The following is a 19,827-nucleotide window of genomic DNA, read 5'->3' as shown; positions in this document are numbered from 1 at the left end:
AACGCATTATGAAGGAAAGAAATTCCACAAATGAACTTTTAACAAGGAACACCTGTTAATTGAAATGCATTCCAGGTGACTACCTCATGAAGCTTGTTGAGAGAATGCCAAGAGTGTCCTTAAATGTACCACGGTGTCCTTAAATGTAGTTACGTCCATGGGTTTTAGACAGACTAGTCTAGAATATTAATTAATGTTGGATAGTTATTAGTAGCCAATCACTAGTTACCACAGACACAAAGTCATAATTATGGCTAAACCCCGCCCATTTCTACAATTTATCTTCTTAAAATCTGATTTTAAACGTAACCCTAACCACTCTGTTAATCGTATGCTTAACCATAACCTTAAATTAACACCAAAAAGGCCTAGACAATTGGTACTCAGTGGCTGTGGTAACTAGTGACAACAAAGGCCTATGTTTATGTAATTTGGAACGCATGAAATTGTTACAAAAAATCACACCCTCCTCAGCAATGAATCATGCGTTTTATATTTAATTTGAATGAAGCAGCAGCTTGCTAGTCTAAAAGACTCATAACAGTCAGTTGCAGACGAACTCATTTACAGTGGTAGTACCAGTGTAAGCATTGCTTCAAAAAATTGAAACACTGATTCAATCATGGAAATAACCCATTAGGCTCTGAAATTCAAATTTCATGTTGATTATTAAAAAAAAACTAAAACCCCGCCCTCAAGAATCGCCGCTATCAATTCAATGCTTTGGTGCGGACTGGACACAGTGCCTGAGACGTTTACGCAGGCACATGTGAAAGTGGGAACATTTTGGAAAGTAGAGAGCATCCAACAAATTCTGAAGGTATGTGTATTTTTGACATATTTTCCAAGAGGATGTCCATTATAGCTGCAAATGTTTTTGCTTTACACACTATAAGAGCTTTTTTTTGTTTTTTGTTGTTGCAAGCTACAGAATGTGATATCTATGTTACTGTCAGACGCGATTGCCTGTCATTAGCCTATGCATGCCCAGCGAAATAGAATTCCGTGTCATTTTAAGAAAATAAAAATGAATAGCCTATCAACTAAACAATATCAATTAGACAAATAAAATGCATTTGGTCATATGGGTACATTTTGGGCACTAATGCACGCGCAGTCTCCAAGTAACCCCGCCCCAAACAGGTTGCATGACAAACGCCCTGGCCAGTTGGTTGCCTTGCTTGGAGAATTTGGAGGGTATAAATTTAAGTTTAAAAAAATCTAAATTGTGTGTGCGCTCGTATGTGCCTGCGATCGTGGTTATTGCAACAAGTTGGCTTTCTAAGAACAAAGGATGGAAGTGAAATTAAATTACGAATATCCTTGACTGTTGTGCCTTCACAATTACATACTGCACGTGACTGTTTTGTATCTCACTCAAATGTAACATTAAAGGCTTCACATGAAAGGCTATCAGTAAGTAAGCAACTTGAGGTGTTTCCAGGTCTGTTCTATTTGTGCATATTGTGTTGCTGGTTTTAATGGTTCTGTTCAGGAGTCCCAGCCCTCCAACATATCTTTGCCCTAGAACACACTGCCCCTGCCAGGCAGCTGTTGAGTGGTATGTGTTGTGCCTGCTACTTTAGTCCAAAACCTTTTTGCAATCATGCCAAGACCCTGTGCTGAACTAACTGCTTTTTCTGGGTAGTGGAAGTTAAGGTGACCAGGGGTTAATGTTACCTATGGATTATTTTGTAGCAGGATGGTATATAAACTGCTGGGGGGGGCATGCATAAACCCTTTCAGTAATATAACCACAGGAGGTCTGAAACATGTCATACCTGCTCTGTCAGTGTTATGGATATCAGTACAGTGGGGGGATGGTTGGTGGCAAAATCTGGATCATAAAATAGGGATCATATTTTTGTATGTGTTGGAGTGGGTGCAGTATGTCCACCCAGTCCTACTGGCACCATGGCCGGTGGGAGAGTGTTTGTTTGGGGTATCACAGTGATGGGACAGTGTGTTGGGGAACTGTTGTGGACGGTCTGATCTCTCTCTGTCTCTGTCTCCCTCTCTGGCAAAACAGTGTGGCATGGCTCCAAGCTTGGAAAACTATTTCTGGATCAGCTATGGGAAAAGTCCATAATCACTCACCAATAGACAGCTTTATGAAAAATCCTGGAAAACAAAAGTTGACTCTGAGATTTATGGAATCAGAGTAAAAGTAAAGAATACTCTACCTTCCGTATGTCATAGTAGACTTTTCACTGTGGTCCATACATTAGTTGAAGTTGGTCTACACACAGTATGTTGTTGACTTGTATAATATAACTGTTCTAGTTTTATCAAAGTCACGTTTCCTGGCAGTTATATGTTTAAAAAGAGTTAAATTATATTACTGACACCTAATGATGGAAGTTCAAAGTTTACTTCCGGCTAAAACCCTAGGCCTTTGTGTAGGCTAAAAACAGCTTATTTTTAACCTGTGCTTGTTGGGCGAGGGGGGTGGAAGTGCCAGAACAACAGAGGAAGAGAGGCCTCCTCATACTTCATCCTTCCTGGGATTCTGAGAGGATCTCCGCAGCCCTTTTGTAAAACAAATAAACAGGCTTCTCCTCAGTGAGTTAGTCAGTGAGCTATGACAGCCTGACCTACAATAAGCAAAAGAGGGGGGGGGGAATTAAGTGTAGAGGTCGTCCCTAAACTCAACTACCACCATTCTGTGGCAAGAAACAACAAATTGGCATCAGAGAGCCACCTTCAAATAATGTGCCTCTAAAGCAGGGTTTCGCTAATTCGGGTGCATGATTTGTTTTTTGCCCAAGCAGTACACAACTGATTCAAATAATCAAAGCTTGATGATAAGTTGGTTATTTGAATCCGCTATGTAGTTCTAGGACAAAAACCAAAATGTGAAACCAGGGAGGGGGGTTGGGAAACCCTGCCCTAAAGGACAGAAAGATGCATTGCTCTCGGCGGTCATGGGGTCGTCAAAGGAGCTGGGAAATCCAAATAATTTTCATGAGATACGGAATGCATGATTAGCATCTCTTCAAGTCAAATGGTTAAAGATGCTTCTAACGTGTGGGTGGAGATTCAGTACCCAAGTAGTCATCAAGGTCTGTCTCAGAGGAATTAATACATCTGAATGAAAGTTAGAAAGAACAAAACTGGGAAAGGAAACTGCAAACTGCTCAGGGAAATGTTGGTGACTGGGGTAGTTAAGGTGAAGACTAACAGTGAAATGCTTACTTACGGGTCCTTAAAGATCAAATAGAAATAGTGACCCAGAGAATAAATACACAGTGAATAACAATAATGAGTAAAAATAACATGGCTATGTACAGGGAGTACCAATACCCTATCTATACTGTAGATAGGGGTAAATTGACTAGGCAAAAGGAAAGGTAATAGAGGAAGAGGCTCTAGGGTCTCTGGCATGATGGTGTTGATGTGAGACATGACTAGCCTATCAAAGCACTCCATGGCTATAGATGTGAGTACTATGGGACAATAGTCATTTAGGCAGGTTACCTTGATGTTCTTGGGCACGGGGACTATGGTGGTCTGCTTGAAACAAGTTGGTATTATTCTAGATGTTCAATATGGTTCAAGACACACTCTAGTCACATCTGTACTTTTCCAGTGGCAGGCCTCTTTGGTAGGCCTCCAATTTGTAAGTCGCTCTGGATAAGAGCGTCTGCTAAATGACTTAAATGTAAATGTAAATGGTAGAGAATGATGTAAGGAAGGGTGAACTTGAAAATATCCATACACTGAAATGGTACATTGATAAAGAGGTTAGCAAAGAGCAAAGGTTATTTAAAACAAGTTAAAGTACTTTGATTTGATGGTCCTATATCAAAGCTTAGAATAACTCTGAGTCCGCCTTAAAGAAGACTTGGACTGGAATGACAACTTCATGAATTTCCTTGAGTGGTTATGAAGAGCCTCCTGAGTGGTTATGGACAGTTTCTAGCAGTAATTACATTTTTATATAGTCATATCTTGAAACTGTTTGTCCTGGTCTGCAAATCAGTGAATAAATACATCTAAATAGTGTAGAGCATTAATTTTTGCTTAACTACAGGTATTATACGTACCAATTATATCTTGAATTCAGTGAACTACCTGGGATGCTGGTAGACCAATTATATTAATTCCTTAAAGCTAGAATCCTTAATTGAAACAATAAGAAAGCTGTCACCTCAAATTCATAGACATAGCTAAAGATGCAAGGAATGACCAATGATCGTAACCATAGCCATGCTGAGGCTATACAGTGTTTGTTCCCATTCACATTGTTTACAAACATTGGAGTAAAACAAGCTCATGTTTTAGGTTCTGATGGGGTATGACAGTTGAACTAAGCTGAGGCATTTAATTAAGTTTAGATTTTTTAAGAATCAATGGGCATACATATCATTTAAAAAAATGGATGCAGCAACCTAAGGATTCTATCTTTAGCACTGTCTTTTGTTTTGAGTTGACATTCTGCTTAAACTAGATTAGGGCTCAGGTTAAGGGGCCAAAAGCCTCGCAAGGCGCCTGAGAGGTAATACTGCTAAAGCTAGCCAGCTTCACTTAGCTTCCCATTCCAGCTCAGACTTTATCCATACTACAGTACGATTGTGGATATTGCTCGTTCACATGCCGCTAACTCTAAGCAGGCTTGTAAACTGTGTGTATGTCGCACATGGCTCGTCGAACGCCAAACTCTTCATTGAAACAATGCTGAAACATCAATCCGTGGACAAGTCAGTGCGACATTTTAATTTATGCCGAAATCAAAATGAAAATTTCTCGCAAATTCAGAAGGCTATCGTGTGAAATATTGTTTTTGAAGTGCTGTCTTTATTTTATTCGTTTGGTGTGCTCTGCTGTTGTTGTCAATGGACAGGCACATTCCCCCCACTATTTTATTAAGTCTTACAAAAGTTTTACTGTGCGTGAAGTTTCAAATGTATTTGTCATTACTGAAGGTCACTCGCTCTCATGAAAAATATCAAACTACTATTACTACAAAAAAAATACGCTTCAACCACTTTTATTTACACTAATACCACAACTATCCCTATTACCACTACTAGCTATCATTTCTAGCAACTGACACGATTACTACTATTATCATCGTCCCTATATTTGTGATACAACTACCATCATTACCATTTGGGATAATAATCATGGAAATAATAATAGCGAGTGTTACTGCTTAATTAGGGAGGAGATTGTGGATCTGTCTCAGTCTGTACTTTCGTCACACGCGATACCGCAGACAGCACTGTTCCGATTTTGACTCAATTTGGATGAATTATGCGTCTTGCCATAGATCCGGCATTTACAAAATGACACTGATTGGCCCAAGGGCGAGAGCTATAGTAATGAACTAAAATGTGTTAGTCACGCGCAATATCGCAATTGGCCCAGTGTCAGGCAATGAGTGGCAAATACATATTTGGCTGCAAGAGGAGCCAACACTCCTTCGTCAATGAGTATTTAACATTTTTCCTCTGGGTTTAATATATATATATTTTAAATAAATTGAGTGTTTTCCTCAGAATGACTCTTTCTGAATAATATTTTTTTTAATGGCGGAGGAAGTGCATCTCCATCTTTACTTCCCCTGTCGTGTATTGACTACATACACACACTCCTCTTTGGGTAGCCAAGTCTTTTTGTGTCTCTTTTTTCTATAGCCAATAAAGCCCCACAGTGTAAGTGTCATAAAACCTAGCGGTCAAACAGGGACATTTTTCTAATCTTTTTTCCACCAATAATTTTTCCCATAGGGAATTTTATAAGCACTTACAATGAGGTCTTTGCTATGTGTAGGTTTACCCTGGCGTGACGTTTTGATAACCATGTAAATCTCTCTCGGACCAAAGCGTCTTATCGATATATTCAGCTCTATTTACTCTCAGATTTGAAAATGCTAATTAGATTAAAAGTAGACATCATGCAAGACTACAAATCCCTGCAAGCTCCTGCATGTCATCTCTATCTGACACCTTTGCTAACAGGTATTGTCAATTTAAAACTTGGACAAGACAGACATTAGAATCCAGAGATCCTTACATTTTCCTCGATTTGGCAGTCTCATCCAGATCATCATGGCATTTGTAGTTCTTTGTGATAGCCACATTAGCAGCTAATTAGCTTTTAATTTTGGGGGATAAAATACAGACATGTATTGATCAAAGTCACCTTGTCCTAGAGATTTACAATGTTATCAGAACATCACACCAGGGTAAGCCTACACGAAAAAGCCCTTATTTGAAGTGTTTCTAAAATCTCCTATAGGAAAAATGAATGGTGGAAAAACTATTGGAATCATTTCCTTGTTTGAACCCTAGGTTTTATGGGTATTAGTACTCATTCTGTGGTACTGTATTTTTGGTCACTGAGTTTGTATCTGGTCATGTTGTTTCTGTTTTGTATTTATGACAGGGTAGAGCGATTCTGCTCATTTATAATCACTTTTTAGGGCCAAATAGCAATGTGGTATATAATTTGTTTTTGTTTCATTTTCTCAATATGTCTAATCTCCTACTATGTTTTAATTTCTGTAACAATCTGATTGATTTCCCTGTGTGCATCTCTCTCTCTCTCTCTCGTGTCATGTGACACTTGACATTTTTTATATAGTGAAACAAGTCTGATTAATTGATATCATCAGGATGTAATATCCTGCTCATTACTACTAAGTTCATGATAACAACCAGACTGTAATTACAGTTCTCATTTCAGTTTGTTTTCCTTGGCATAGGAGGAAAATAGCAGTTTTACAGACTGAAAGGGAATGGGAAGGTGCTTGATTGTGAAAGGGTGTTGTATAGCGTTGAATGAGAACACTACTGAGCACTTGTGACACCAGTGTCCGTCCTGGGACTTTGGTCAGGTGACAAGCCATTGAAGAGATATAGAACCCTCTATATAGACTACACCAGCACACTGCCTGATGGAGAATGATGATGTAGTATTTACAGCCTTATCCATAGATTTGGTTTTACCTTCAAACATAAATGGATGTCAAATTGATACATTTGTGAAGTGAAACTATAGAAACTGACAGTGTTTAGCAGTTATCAATCTATATATGTTAACTAGGCACTACATCAGTTTTGAGCAGTTTGATTAAGTGATAGTTAGTTGTATTGTTAGCAAATGACAAAATCATATTACTACTACAAATTATTTAATTAAAAAAAATGTTTTTACTCAGTGTGTTTGTTTTCCTTGTATAGGAGGCAAATAGTAGTTTTACAGAGCAAGGAAATGGAAACGTTGCTTGATTGCGAAAGGGTGTTGTATGAGAACACTATTGAACATGTGTGACACCCGTGTCCCTCCTGGGACTTTGATCAGGGGACAAGCCATTGAAGAGAGTGGACCCTATATATAGACTACACCAGTGTATTGAGTTTCTGGGCCAACCGTGCGCCTCTGTGAATTGTCCTGCCATAGGGGTCAGCCATTGTGCTTGTGTTCTGCCTCTGTACCAGGTCTTACCCTCTCTCTCTCTCTCTCTCTCTCTCTTTCTGTATTCCTCTTTTATCTCTCTATCCCACACCCATGGTCACAGATAAAAGGTCAAAGACAATTTACAAGAGATCTAGAGCAGAGCTGCAGTAAGATGCTGTGGCTCCCTTCTTAGATTATGATCCACACCCATCTCTGTGTGACCATTGACAGTTATGACATTTCCAAAGAACCCGGGGTAAGGAGTGAGAGCTGGAAGTGTGTGATATCCTCCCTTACTAACAGTCTTCCCCCACAGCTCCAAAGCATTCCACATTCTATCCTTTCTTTTCCTCTGGTCTTTCTCTCCCTTTGCTCATGTTTTACACTCATCATTTTTTAATAACTCACTAAAAATGTGTTTTCATATGTCTCTTAGTACTCAAAGATCAATACTTCTATGTTCCCGTTCCAGCTGGAATTTGACTGTGCTTTATAATTCAAAAGGTTTCTTTTTGCTGGGTTAGTGAATTAACATTTTGTAAGAAGAGTGTGGATTTCACGAGGGACAAGCTTTGTATACTTTTACATCAGATTTCAGCGATCTTCAAATAAACATCCTCGTCTTTCTTGGTATTATAAATATGCACGTTCCCTGACCATGGGCGGAACGGCTGTGACCTGTTTTGAGTGGACAGCCTGTTCTGAGACCCTGCAATGTGTGTTCCGTCAGCACGTACACATAAACAAACATGTATTTATGTTGTCTCATATAGTATGGCCAATTACTGTTGAGTGGTCCATTCAAAGGGAGCTATTGCTGCAAATAATTTCTACCATGAACCAGACCATAGAAGTATATCAGTTAGAAATGCAGCCACTCCCCTCTACTATTTCCATGCTTGTGATTCCTCTCGTCATACAGTGCCTTGCAAAAGTATTCATCCCCCTTGGCGTTTTTCCTATTTCGTTGCATACAACCTGTAATTCGTTTCTTTAATTTGCATTTCATATAATGGACATACATAAAATAGTCCAAATTGGTGTGATGAAAAAAGAACACGTATTCAAAAAAAATCAAAACGGAAGTGGTGCGTGCATTTGTATTCACCCCCTTTGCTATGAAGCCCCTAAATAAGATCTGGTGCAACCATTTACCTTTAGAAGTCACATAATTAGTTAGTTTGCACACAGGTGGACTTTATTTAAGTGTCACGTACAGTGCCTTGCGAAAGTATTCGGCCCCCTTGAACTTTGCGACCTTTTGCCACATTTCAGGCTTCAAACATAAAGATATAAAACTGTATTTTTTGTGAAGAATCAACAACAAGTGGGACACAATCATGAAGTGGAACGACATTTATCGGATATTTCAAACTTTTTTAACAAAATAAAAACTGAAAAATTGGGCGTGCAAAATTATTCAGCCCCCTTAAGTTAATACTTTGTAGCGCCACCTTTTGCTGCGATTACAGCTGTAAGTCGCTTGGGGTATATCTCTATCAGTTTTGCACATCGAGAGACTGAATTATTTTCCCATTCCTGCTTGCAAAACAGCTCGAGCTCAGTGAGGTTGGATGGAGAGCATTTGTGAACAGCAGTTTTCAGTTCTTTCCCTAGATTCTCGATTGGATTCAGGTCTGGACTTTGACTTGGCCATTCTAACACCTGGATATGTTTATTTTTGAACCATTCCATTGTAGATTTTGCTTTATGTTTTGGATCATTGTCTTGATGGAAGACAAATCTCCATCCCAGTCTCAGGTCTTTTGCAGACTCAATCAGGTTTTCTTCCAGAATGGTCTTGTATTTGGCTCCATCCATCTTCCCATCAATTTTAACCATCTTCCCTGTCCCTGCTGAAGAAAAGCAGGCCCAAACCATGATGCTGCCACCACCATGTTTGACAGTGGGGATAGGGTGTTTAGGGTGATGAGCTGTGTTGCTTTTACGCCAAACATAACGTTTTGCATTGTTGCCAAAAAGTTCAATTTTGGTTTCATCTGACCAGAGCACCTTCTTCCACATGTTTGTGTCTCCCAGGTGGCTTGTGGCAAACTTTAAACAACACTTTTTATGGATATCTTTAAGAAATGGCTTTCTTCTTGCCACTCTTCCATAAAGGCCAGATTTGTGCAATATACGACTGATTGTTGTCCTATGGACAGAGTCTCCCACCTCAGCTGTAGATCTCTGCAGTTCATCCAGAGTGATCATGGGCTTGTATGAGCTGAAAGTTTAGAGGGACGGCCAGGTCTTGGTAGATTTGCAGTGGTCTGATACTCCTTCTATTTCAATATTATCGCTTGCACAGTGCTCCTTGGGATGTTTAAAGCTTGGGAAATATTTTTGTATCCAAATCCGGCTTTAAACTTCTTCACAACAGTATCTCGGACCTGCCTGGTGTGTTCCTTGTTCTTCATGATGCTCTCTGCGCTTTTAACAGACCTCTGAGACTATCACAGTGCAGGTGCATTTATACGGAGACTTGATTACACACAGGTGGATTGTATTTATCATCATTAGTCATTTAGGTCAACATTGGATCATTCAGAGATCCTCACTGAACTTCTGGAGAGAGTTTGGTGCACTGAAAGTAAAGGGGCTGAATAATTTTGCACGCCCAATTTTTCAGTTTTTGATTTGTTAAAAAAGTTTCAAATATCCAATAAATGTCGTTCCACTTCATGATTGTGTCCCACTTGTTGTTGATTCTTCACAATACAGTTTTATATCTTTATGTTTGAAGCCTGAAATGTGGCAAAAGGTCGCAAAGTTCAAGGGGGCCGAATACTTTCGCAAGGCACTGTATGGATGCATGTATGCATGCAAAAAATATGTTGTGAAAGGCCCCAGAGTCTGCAACACCACCAAGCATGTGGCACCATGGTAAACAAGGAGCTCGCCAAACAGGTTGGGGACAAAGTTGTGGAGAAGTACAGATCAGAGTTGGCTTATCATTTTTTCTTCACACTTTGAACATCCCACAGAGCACCATTAAATCCATTATTAAAAAATTGAAAGAATATGGCACCACAACAAACCTGCCAAGAGAAGGCTGCCCACCAAAACTCACAGACCAGGCAAGGAGGACATTAATCAGAGAGGCAACAAAGAGACCAAAGATAACCCTGAAGGAGCTGCAAAGCTCCACAGTGGAGATTGGAGTATCTGTCCATAGGACCACTTTTAGCTGTACACTCCACAGAGCTGGGCTTTACGGAAGTGGCCAGAAAAAAGACATTGCTTAAAGAGAAAAATAAGCAAACACATCAGGTGTTCGCCATGTGGGAAACTCCCCAAACATTTGGAAGAAGGTACTCTGGTCAGATGAGACTAAAATGTAGTTTTTTGGCCATCAAGGACAACGCTATGTCTGGCACAAACCCAACACCTCTCATCACTCTGAGGACAACATCCTCAAGGTGAACCGTGCTGGTAGCATTATGCTGTGGGGATGTTCTTCATCGGCAGGGACTGGGAAACTGGTAAGAATGGAAGGAATTATGGATGGTGTTAAATTAAGGGAAATCCTTGAGGGAAACCTGTTTCTTCAGTCTTCCAGAGATTTGAGACTGGGACAGAGGTTCACCTTCCAGCAGGACAATAACCCTAAGCGTACTTCTAAAGCAACACTCGAGTGGTTTAAGGGGAACATTTAAATGTCCTAGTCAAAGCCCAGACCTCAATCCAATTGAGAATCTGTGGTATGACTTAAAGATTGCTGTACACTAGCGGAACCCATCCAACTTCAAGGAGCTGGAGCAGTTTTGCCTTGAATAATGGGCAAGAATCCCAGTGGCTAGATAGGTCAAGCTTATAGGGACATACCCCAAGAGACTTGTAGCTGTAATTGCTGCAAAAGGTGGCTCTACAAAGTATTGACTTTGGGGGATGAATAGTTATGCACGCTCAAGTTTTCAGTTTTTTTGTTGTTGTCTTGTTTCACAAAGATTTTGCTTCCTCAAAGTGGTAGGCACGTTGTGTATATCAAATGATACAAACCACACAGAAATCTATTTTAATTCCAGGTTGTAAGGCAACAAAATAGGACAAATTCCAAAGGGGGTGACTACTTTCACAAGCCAATGTAGTTCACCTATGCTCACTGGCAACACCTCTCTTTGTCCCATATAGAAAAATGTGGAGGATCCCAGCGCTATGGCTTCCGGTGCTTCTACTGGCCGTTGAGGTGAGAGACTCCTGAATATGTGTGTTTTTGTCTGATTTAGAAACTATATAAAAGGGGCTGTTAAACATCCAATAGGTATGCCACTGTGAAGATGTGGGGACCATGCTGGCATCCGAGGAGGTGCCCAACATCCCTTTGTCGACCACCGTGACCCGCAGCCAGATCCTCTCAGCTCAGTTTGAGTGCTACCTGAAGATCATCTATGACCCACCACGCAATGAAGCTGGTGAGGCACTACACATGTGCACACACATACAATATAGCGGCGTGGTGCAGGTCAGGGGGGAAGGGAAGTGACTACCCTCAGGTCTGAAAGGAGGGGAAGTGGTCTTTGTGTCCAAGCTGCCCCTGTATCTCGACCTCACTAAATAAAGGCTTTTGAAATGTTGTTTTGCACTCTATTTCTGTATATACAACCTGGACACAGACTTCATTGTATTGTTCACTAGGACTGTTTTTTTTAAAGTTACTTTTATTTTGCACATGTAGCTGTTTCTCTATTTTAAATGCATTTATACTATTTTCAATGTAGTAAATCAGTAATTTTGAAGAGACATTTTAAACATTTAACAGGTGTCTGCTTTTTTAAATATGTTTTTCATTACTCTGCTTTCGCATGACATTCACAGGGAATAAGAGACCGTTTTCACTTTGTCGTAAATGCCTCAACACTGTATTTTATGGTGACAGATTTAACCCTAGTGATATTAGAACTTCTAAAATGTCTAAAAAACCTAACAATGTCAACTCTCTTTATATTATGTCCATGATATAATAAAACAGTTCAGAGATAACAAAGGCAATGAACCTAAACATTTGAAACATGAAACAGTTGCATTACTATAATATACTGTACACAGCTACTCTTTTGTTGTCGCCCCCTGCAGGCACATTCTGTAACCGCACGTGGGACGGCTGGCTGTGTTGGGATGACTCTGCACCTGGCACGGCCATGCAGCTCTGCCCTGTGTACTTCCAGGACTTTGACCCCTCGGGTAAACAGCCCAGCCACACATCTAACAATTACAATTAAACTGACTTGATATTTAATAATGATGCCTTGCCTGAAGTGGTTTTTGACACCCATCCTCTCCCTGTGTCCATTCAAACAGAGAAAGCAACTAAAGTGTGCAACTCGGACGGACAGTGGTTTCGTCACCCTGAGAGCAACCGTATTTGGTCCAATTACACCCAGTGTCAGATGTACACTAAGGACAAACTGACGGTATACTTCTAAGCCAACTTGTTTAGTAATTTTGACAGTGGCTTAGACAATTTTGTTAGTCAATTTAGTGATTGTTTTTAAGTTCATCTCTCTCTATTGTGTTTTTTTTAGTTAATACCTGTTAAACTCTGAGGGTTGTTTTGGGCCCACGGAGCTTAACTGCTACACACTCTGTCAATTTCAGTCAGAAAATAGAAAGTGGCATATCTTTCGAAAGCTACAGCACTTGTATTTTTGGAAATCTAGCTCAAATCTTTACTGCTGGCGATATCATAATAATCCTCCCATAGGCCATAAATCATGTGCTATGCTATGGTCATAGTAATAGAGTATGTAATTTAGGTCAAGTCACCAAAAGTGTAAAAACGTTGTATGAATGGAAAGAGTACACCCTGGTGGTCAGCATAAAGCAATACATTTCTTTTCCATCCACATTTAATGTCATGACCTTGAATGCATCCTCCATATTCGCTGTTGATCTCTTGTTTCCAATGGGAAAATTGAATCGTAAAATAACTTTGAATTTCCTTCGCATGTCTGTTACATTTTTTTTTTAATGATAACTTTTGGGTCATTTTAAAATGTCAGGCTTGAAAATCCGTTCAGCCATTTTTGGACTGAGGTACTACCCAAACCAGACGCCTCTAGTTTCAAGTGGTCATGACATGTGATCTTCTAGTGGACTAACTGGGAATCTGACATGAGTTGATTACATCAGTGAAAATGTTATGACTTCCGCTTTCTCCTTATACAGTGCCTTTAGCCTGAATTAAAAATGGATGAAATTGTTTTCTCAACACATTCAACACACAATACGCCATAATAACAATATGAAAACATGTCTTTAGAAATGTTTGCAAATTTGATTTCAAATGAAATACTGAAATATCTCAATAACATAAGTATTCACACCCCTGAGTCAATACATGTTAGAATCACCTTTGGCAGTGATAACAGCTGAGCCTTTCTGGGTAAGTCTCTAAGAGCTTTGCATACCTGGATTGTACAATATTTGCACATTATTCTTTTTTTAATTCTTCAAGCTCTGTCAAGTCGGTTGTTGATCATTGCTAGACAGCCATTTTCAAGACTTGCCATAGATTTTCAAGACGATTTTAGTCAATTGTAACTAGGCCACAGAAACATTCAATATCCTCTTGGTGTATATTTGGCCTTGTGATTTAGGTTATTGTCTTGCTGAAAGGTACATTTGCCTACCAGTGTCTGTTTTAATGCAGACAACCAGGTTTTCCTCTAGGATTTTTCCTGTGCTTAGCACTCTTTATTTTATTTTCATCTTAAAAAACACCCTAGCCCTTGCCTATGACAAGCATACCCATAACATGATGCTGCCATCACCATGCTTGAAAATATGAAGTGTTAGTGATTTGTTGTATTTGCCCCAAACATCACGCTTTGTATTCTGGGAATAAAGTGAATTTCTTATCCACATTATTTTCAGTTTTACTTGAGTGCTATATTTCAAACAGGATGCATGTTTTGGCTTCCTCCTTTTCGTTATTTTCATTAAGTTTAGTATTGTGTAATAACTACAATGTTGATCCATCAGTTTTCTCCTATCACAGCCATTAAACTTATTATTATTTTTTTTAAACTGTTTTAAATTGGCCTCACTATTGACCTCATGGTGAAATCCCTGAGTGGTTTCCGTCCTCTCCGGCAACTGAGTTAGGAAGGACGCCTGTATCTTAGTAGTGACTGGGTGTATTGATACACCATACAAAGTGTAACTAATAACTTCACCACTCAAAGATTCAATGCCTCCTTTTTAAATGTTTTACCCATCTAGCAATGGGTGCCCTTCTTTACAAGGCATTTAAAAACCTCCCAGGTATTTGTGGTTGACTAAGTTTTAAATTCACTGCTCAACTGAGGGACCTTACAATTATCTGTATGTGTGGGGTACAGCGATGAGGTAGTCATTCAAGTGTCCATGCAACTTATTATGTGAATTGTTAAGCACATTTTTACTCCTGAACTTATTTAGGCTTGCCATAACAAAGGGGTTGAATACTTATTGACTCAAGACATTTCCGCACTTGATTTTTCACTCATTTGTAAACATCATTAATTAATGTCTAAACAACAAAATTCTCATTTGACATTATAGGGTATGCCGTGTAGGCCAGTGACACAATCTCAATTTAATACATTTTATGTGGAAAAAGTCAAGGGGAGTGAATAACTTCTGAAGGAACTGTATGCATAGCATTCCTGTAAGAAGGCATGGCACGTTGCATCGGGCCTGCACTTTTAAAATGGCTGTCTTACTATAGGATTTTGCACATGTTTTGAGTGCCAGGAAAAAATATATGACAAAAAATGTATCATTTTGGAATGGTAATTGTGACATATTTTATTTCAAACCTAGACTTTCATATCTCTTATTCCCTAACATGGGGACAATTATGGGAACGTTGTTGCTGTACACCTGTATCAGAATCCCACGGTTCTTACCTTTTCTAACAATACTAGGCATGCGTTTCTTGGACTTCTTGAAGTCTAGATGTATGTAATGAAGGGATTTTACATGTTATGTGTCGTTTAGAAAATACCACCAGATGGTGTCTGAGTTTACCAGGTTAAAGAAGGGAATTAATGTTTCCCCTTCTTGCCCAGTTTGCGTTTAGCTTGTACTACTTGGCCATTGTGGGACATGGATTGTCTGTGGTATCTCTCATCATCTCACTCTGCATCTTCTCCTACTTCAAGTGAGTCACTCATTGTTTCATCTATGGACCCACCAGATAGACTGTGCTCTGAATGTCACTTTAGTGTACCTTTTCACTGTACACCCTCTAATCAAGGTGATTTTGTTTGTATTGCTCTTCCTACATCAGAGCCCCCTATTCTAAACAGAGGTCTTTGGTTGTTCCCTACATTGCAAACATTAATTCACATAGTCAAATGAAAGACTGATCTTTCCTATGACCCTATACGAGCCAGTGTAGATCCATTTACACACTTGTTTGTTTCCTAAGTGTGCCTCTCTCTGTTCTAAAACTCCCATTAGGAGTCTGAGCTGCCAGAGGATCTCCCTCCATAAGAACATGTTTCTGTCCTTTATCTTCAACTCCATCTGCACCGTCATCTGGCTCTCTGCTGTAGCCAACAACCAGCAGCTAGGGGCCAGCAACCCTGTAAGTACTGTGCACCTCTGCAATCAGGGTGAATAGCTACTAGATGAACTCTGTTGGTGAACATTTTGACGTGCTACACTCCACAATGTGTGGAAATGAGTGCCAGTGACCGCTTAAAGTTTAGCATTTTATAAAAACAACCTCTGTCCCCTGAGGCTTCTCCCTGTGTTGTTCTCTCTCAGATTGGATGCAAGATCCTGACAGTCCTGAACCAGTATACGTTTGGATCCAACTACTTCTGGATGCTGTGTGAGGGGATCTACCTGCACACTCTCATCATCGTGGCTGTGTTTGTGGGAGAGCAGAAGCTGGGCTGGTACTATGTCCTGGGTTGGGGTGAGTGACTACATCTTTATTTTTCACTTTTCAAATTGCTGTCCTGCTCTGCTGTCTGATATTCATTGTTGTTTGACCAACCTTATCCCCTAGCACATAATTTACTTACATTGACATTTTAGTAATTTATCAGAGGCCCGGGGTGCCGTGAGTTATAGAAGATACTCGGGGTAAGGTTTCAGAAGTTTTCGCAAGATGGGCAGGGACTCCTCTGTCCTGACTTAAGGGGGAAGCTGGTTCCCCCATTGGGCTGCCAGGACAGATAATAGCTTTGGCTGGGCTGAGCGGGAGCCGCCCTCCCGTAGGGGTGGGAGGGCTAAGAGACCGGAGGTGGTAGAACGGTTGGGATGTAGTGTTTTGGCATAGCCTGAAGGTAAGGAGGTGCAGTTCTCCTTACATAATGTGCAATGAGTCTTCTATGCTTTCATATCTCTATCACATTTAGTGAATGATTGGTATCTAACACATGGAAACTGCGTGTTTGATATACCATTTATTCAGTTCCAGCCATTACCATGAGTCTATCCTCCCCAAATAAGGTGCCACCAGCCGCCTGTACTTTATCAGTTCTTGAACCTCTCCTCTGGGACGCCAATTCGATCTATACCAGAGCTAGCACACCTGATTCAACTTGTTAACTAATCAAGCCCTTGAATAGGTGAATCAGATGAGCTAGTTCAGAGCTACAACAAAATGGTGAAATGTCTGGGGGTCCCCGAGGAGAGCTCTATTTGTTATGTCATATCTATGAAGGCCTTATGGAAGCTCGGCAGTCATGAAATCCTCCGTTTCTCTCCCAGGCTTCCCCATCATTCCTGCCATCATACATGCTGTGGCACGTGGGCTCTTCTATGATGACAGGTAATGTGTCATAACTCCCTCTGAATACAGTGCATATTAGTGGCATAGATTGACATTCTGCGTTTTATACTGCATTAGAACATTGTCAGTTACTTATATGTCAGTAAAACTCAGAATCAGATGTTTCTGTCTCAGTTGAGCTCAGGTTTGTCTCTGTCTCCCAGATGCTGGATCAGTTCCGACACACACCTGCTCTACATCATCCATGGGCCTGTCCATGCTGCCCTGCTGGTGATTCTGCACTACCAAAACAAACATTTAGCAGAAATAGAAACCAAAGTGTTCTCAAACAGAATTATTATTTTTTAAAATTTAGTATTGGGTTTGAATTGCAAGTACCCAATTGCTCATGGAAAACAATCGATCACTGAATGCAATCACTCAATTCACTCACTCTATTCCTCTTCCTCTTCTACACTCTCTTCCAGGTGAACCTGTTCTTCCTGCTCAATATAGTGCGTGTGTTGATCACCAAGCTGCAGGTGACCCACAGTGCAGAGTCTAATGCCTATATGAAGGTGGTGAGAGCCACTCTCATCCTGATCCCTCTGCTGGGAGCCCAGTTCATCCTGGTTCCCTGGAGGCCAGAGGGACGTAAGGCCAGGGCCATCTACGAGTTCATCATGAACATTTTTGCACATTTCCAGGTATAGATTGGATGGTGCTGCTCACAGTTCCATTCTATACAAACCTAAATCGATGTTTGGTAGCAAAGACAGTGCCTTACAAAATGAATATATCTAGCCTATATACAGTATGTATGATGTGTTCAAAACATTGTTATAACCTTTCCACACTCAATATTCACTGAATTACTTTTATTTTATATAGGGACTCCTGGTCGCAATTATATTCTGCTTTTACAATGCAGAGGTATGTGCCAGCATCTTAAATATGATTATTAAGCTCAGTATACCTATTACAATTTACATTTCTATTTAATAATATAATCATGATCATTCAGAAATTCTTATGTATTTACTGAGAATGTTCAAGTTAGCATTTATGTTGCTCTTAAACCACTCAGTGTCTGGTTCCATAGGTGCAGGCATGTCTTAGGAGGAAATGGGCACAGACCAAGCTGGTGTGGAAATTGACAGATTCCTACTCCCACTACAACACCAACTCCTTTGGGACCGAGACGAGTCGCGCTACAGTCAGCCTGGAGCTCACCGCCCCTGAGGAGGACACCATCATTAAGCCAGGTGGCAGTGTGCACTACCGAGCCAATGGACAGAGCAACGGCAAGCGCTGCACCAACGGGGAGATGGACACGCCCAGGATCCTGGAGACCACGGACATCTGATAGCACTGCCACTTCCCATAGGCACCATCACCTGATGCTGTGACAAACAGGCTCGCGAAACTCACAGATTGGCCACAGACAATTGATCAATGCAGAAAATGGGGGCCATAACCTTTTGTGTCATTGTAAATGTTGGATCACACACGTGGTAAGAATATACACACAAATGTGTACAAGATACACATGCAAACACACAGACAAAAACCAATATACAGACATCTGATAATGGATGAGCAGCTTACAGGGTCCAGTTGAAACCACAGACAATTATTTGCAACCAGATGTATATACATTTCACTGTAGCTTTTCATTGTTGCTGATTTTAGTCTTAGGCACAAGATATTATGGAACAATCCCAGTGATAAAATGACCCAATAAAGAGGGCTATCTCTGGCAATGTTTGATATTGGCCTTCAGTGCCGATCAGTGTCTGCTGTAATCAATTCCTGTGGGCATATTGGACAGTATATACACTGGCAAGAAAGTATGTGAACCCTTTGAAAATACCTGGATTTCTGCATAAATTGGTCATAAAATGATCTGATCTTCATCTAGGTCACAGACAAAAAGAGTCTGCTTAAACGAATAAAACAAACAATTATGTTTATCTTTATTGAACACACCGTGTAAACATTCACAGTGCAGGGTGGGAAAAGTATGTGAACTCTTGGATTTAATAACTGGTTTACCCTCCTTTTGCAGCAATAACCTCAACCAAATGTTTTCTGTAGTTGCGGCTCAGATCTGCACAACAGTCAGGAGGACCATTCTTTACAAAACTGTTTCAGTTCAGCAATATTCTTGATGTCTGGTGTGAACTGCTTGAGGTCATGCCACAGCATCTCAATCGTGTTGAGGTCAGGACTTCTGTTGAAACCATTCTATTGTTGATTTACTTCTGTTTTGGGTCAATGTCCTGTTTCATCACCCAACTTCTTCTGTTGAGCTTCAATTGGGAGACAGCCTTACATTCTCTGGCAAAATGTCTTGATAAACTTGGGAATATATTTTTCTGTCGACTATAGCAAGCTGTCCAGGCCCTGAGGCAGCAAAGCAGCCCAAAGCATAATGCTCCCTCCACCATACTTTACAGTTGGGATGAGGTTGGTGTTGGTGTGCTGTGCCTTTTTCTCCACACAGTGTTGTGTGTTCCTTCCAAACAACTCAACTGTAGTTTCATCTGTCCACGGAATATTCTGTCAGTAGCGCTGTGGAACATCCAGGTGCACTTTTGCAAACTTCAGACTTGTAGCAATGGTTTTTTTGGACAGCAGTGGCTTCTTCCGTGGTGTCCTCCCATGAACACCATCCTTGTTTAGTGTTTTACGTATCGTAGACTCTGTCA

The 19,827-nt window shown here is 40.4% G+C and overlaps 1 protein-coding gene across 2 annotated transcripts; it reads left to right on the top strand.

The window, feature by feature from the left end:
* The first annotated feature begins 713 nt into the window (after positions 1–713).
* Positions 714–19,584, top strand: LOC124045848 (calcitonin gene-related peptide type 1 receptor-like). 2 transcript variants are annotated; one of them, XM_046365567.1, is made up of 14 exons: positions 749–820; positions 7,526–7,660; positions 11,539–11,593; positions 11,669–11,819; positions 12,481–12,588; positions 12,706–12,818; positions 15,459–15,550; positions 15,853–15,979; positions 16,162–16,315; positions 17,116–17,176; positions 17,341–17,407; positions 17,605–17,823; positions 18,008–18,049; positions 18,219–19,584. In XM_046365567.1, exons 2-14 carry the CDS (start codon positions 7,638–7,640, stop codon positions 18,480–18,482), a joined length of 1,476 nt encoding a protein of 491 aa, XP_046221523.1. In that variant the 5' UTR covers positions 749–820; positions 7,526–7,637; the 3' UTR covers positions 18,483–19,584. The 2 variants fall into 2 exon arrangements, with proteins under 2 accessions (XP_046221524.1, XP_046221523.1); XM_046365568.1 differs by lacking the exon at positions 7,526–7,660 and having other exon boundaries at positions 714–820.
* Positions 19,585–19,827: the final 243 nt, after the last annotated feature.

Source organism: Oncorhynchus gorbuscha, linkage group LG10, assembly GCF_021184085.1.
Source record: "Oncorhynchus gorbuscha isolate QuinsamMale2020 ecotype Even-year linkage group LG10, OgorEven_v1.0, whole genome shotgun sequence".
Lineage (NCBI taxonomy): Eukaryota > Metazoa > Chordata > Actinopteri > Salmoniformes > Salmonidae > Oncorhynchus > Oncorhynchus gorbuscha.
The sequence above is the reverse complement of the archived record's forward strand: the minus strand, read 5'-3'. Positions and strand labels throughout refer to the sequence as shown.

Bases quoted from the DNA above. Each gene is read 5' to 3' on its own strand.
- LOC124045848 (XM_046365567.1), top strand. From the start codon at position 7,638: ATGACATTTCCAAAGAACCCGGG. The intron at 12,819-15,458 runs GTATACTTCTAA...CTTCTTGCCCAG, and splicing joins ACACTAAGGACAAACTGACG to TTTGCGTTTAGCTTGTACTA. The intron at 18,050-18,218 runs GTATGTGCCAGC...CTGGTTCCATAG, and splicing joins TCTGCTTTTACAATGCAGAG to GTGCAGGCATGTCTTAGGAG.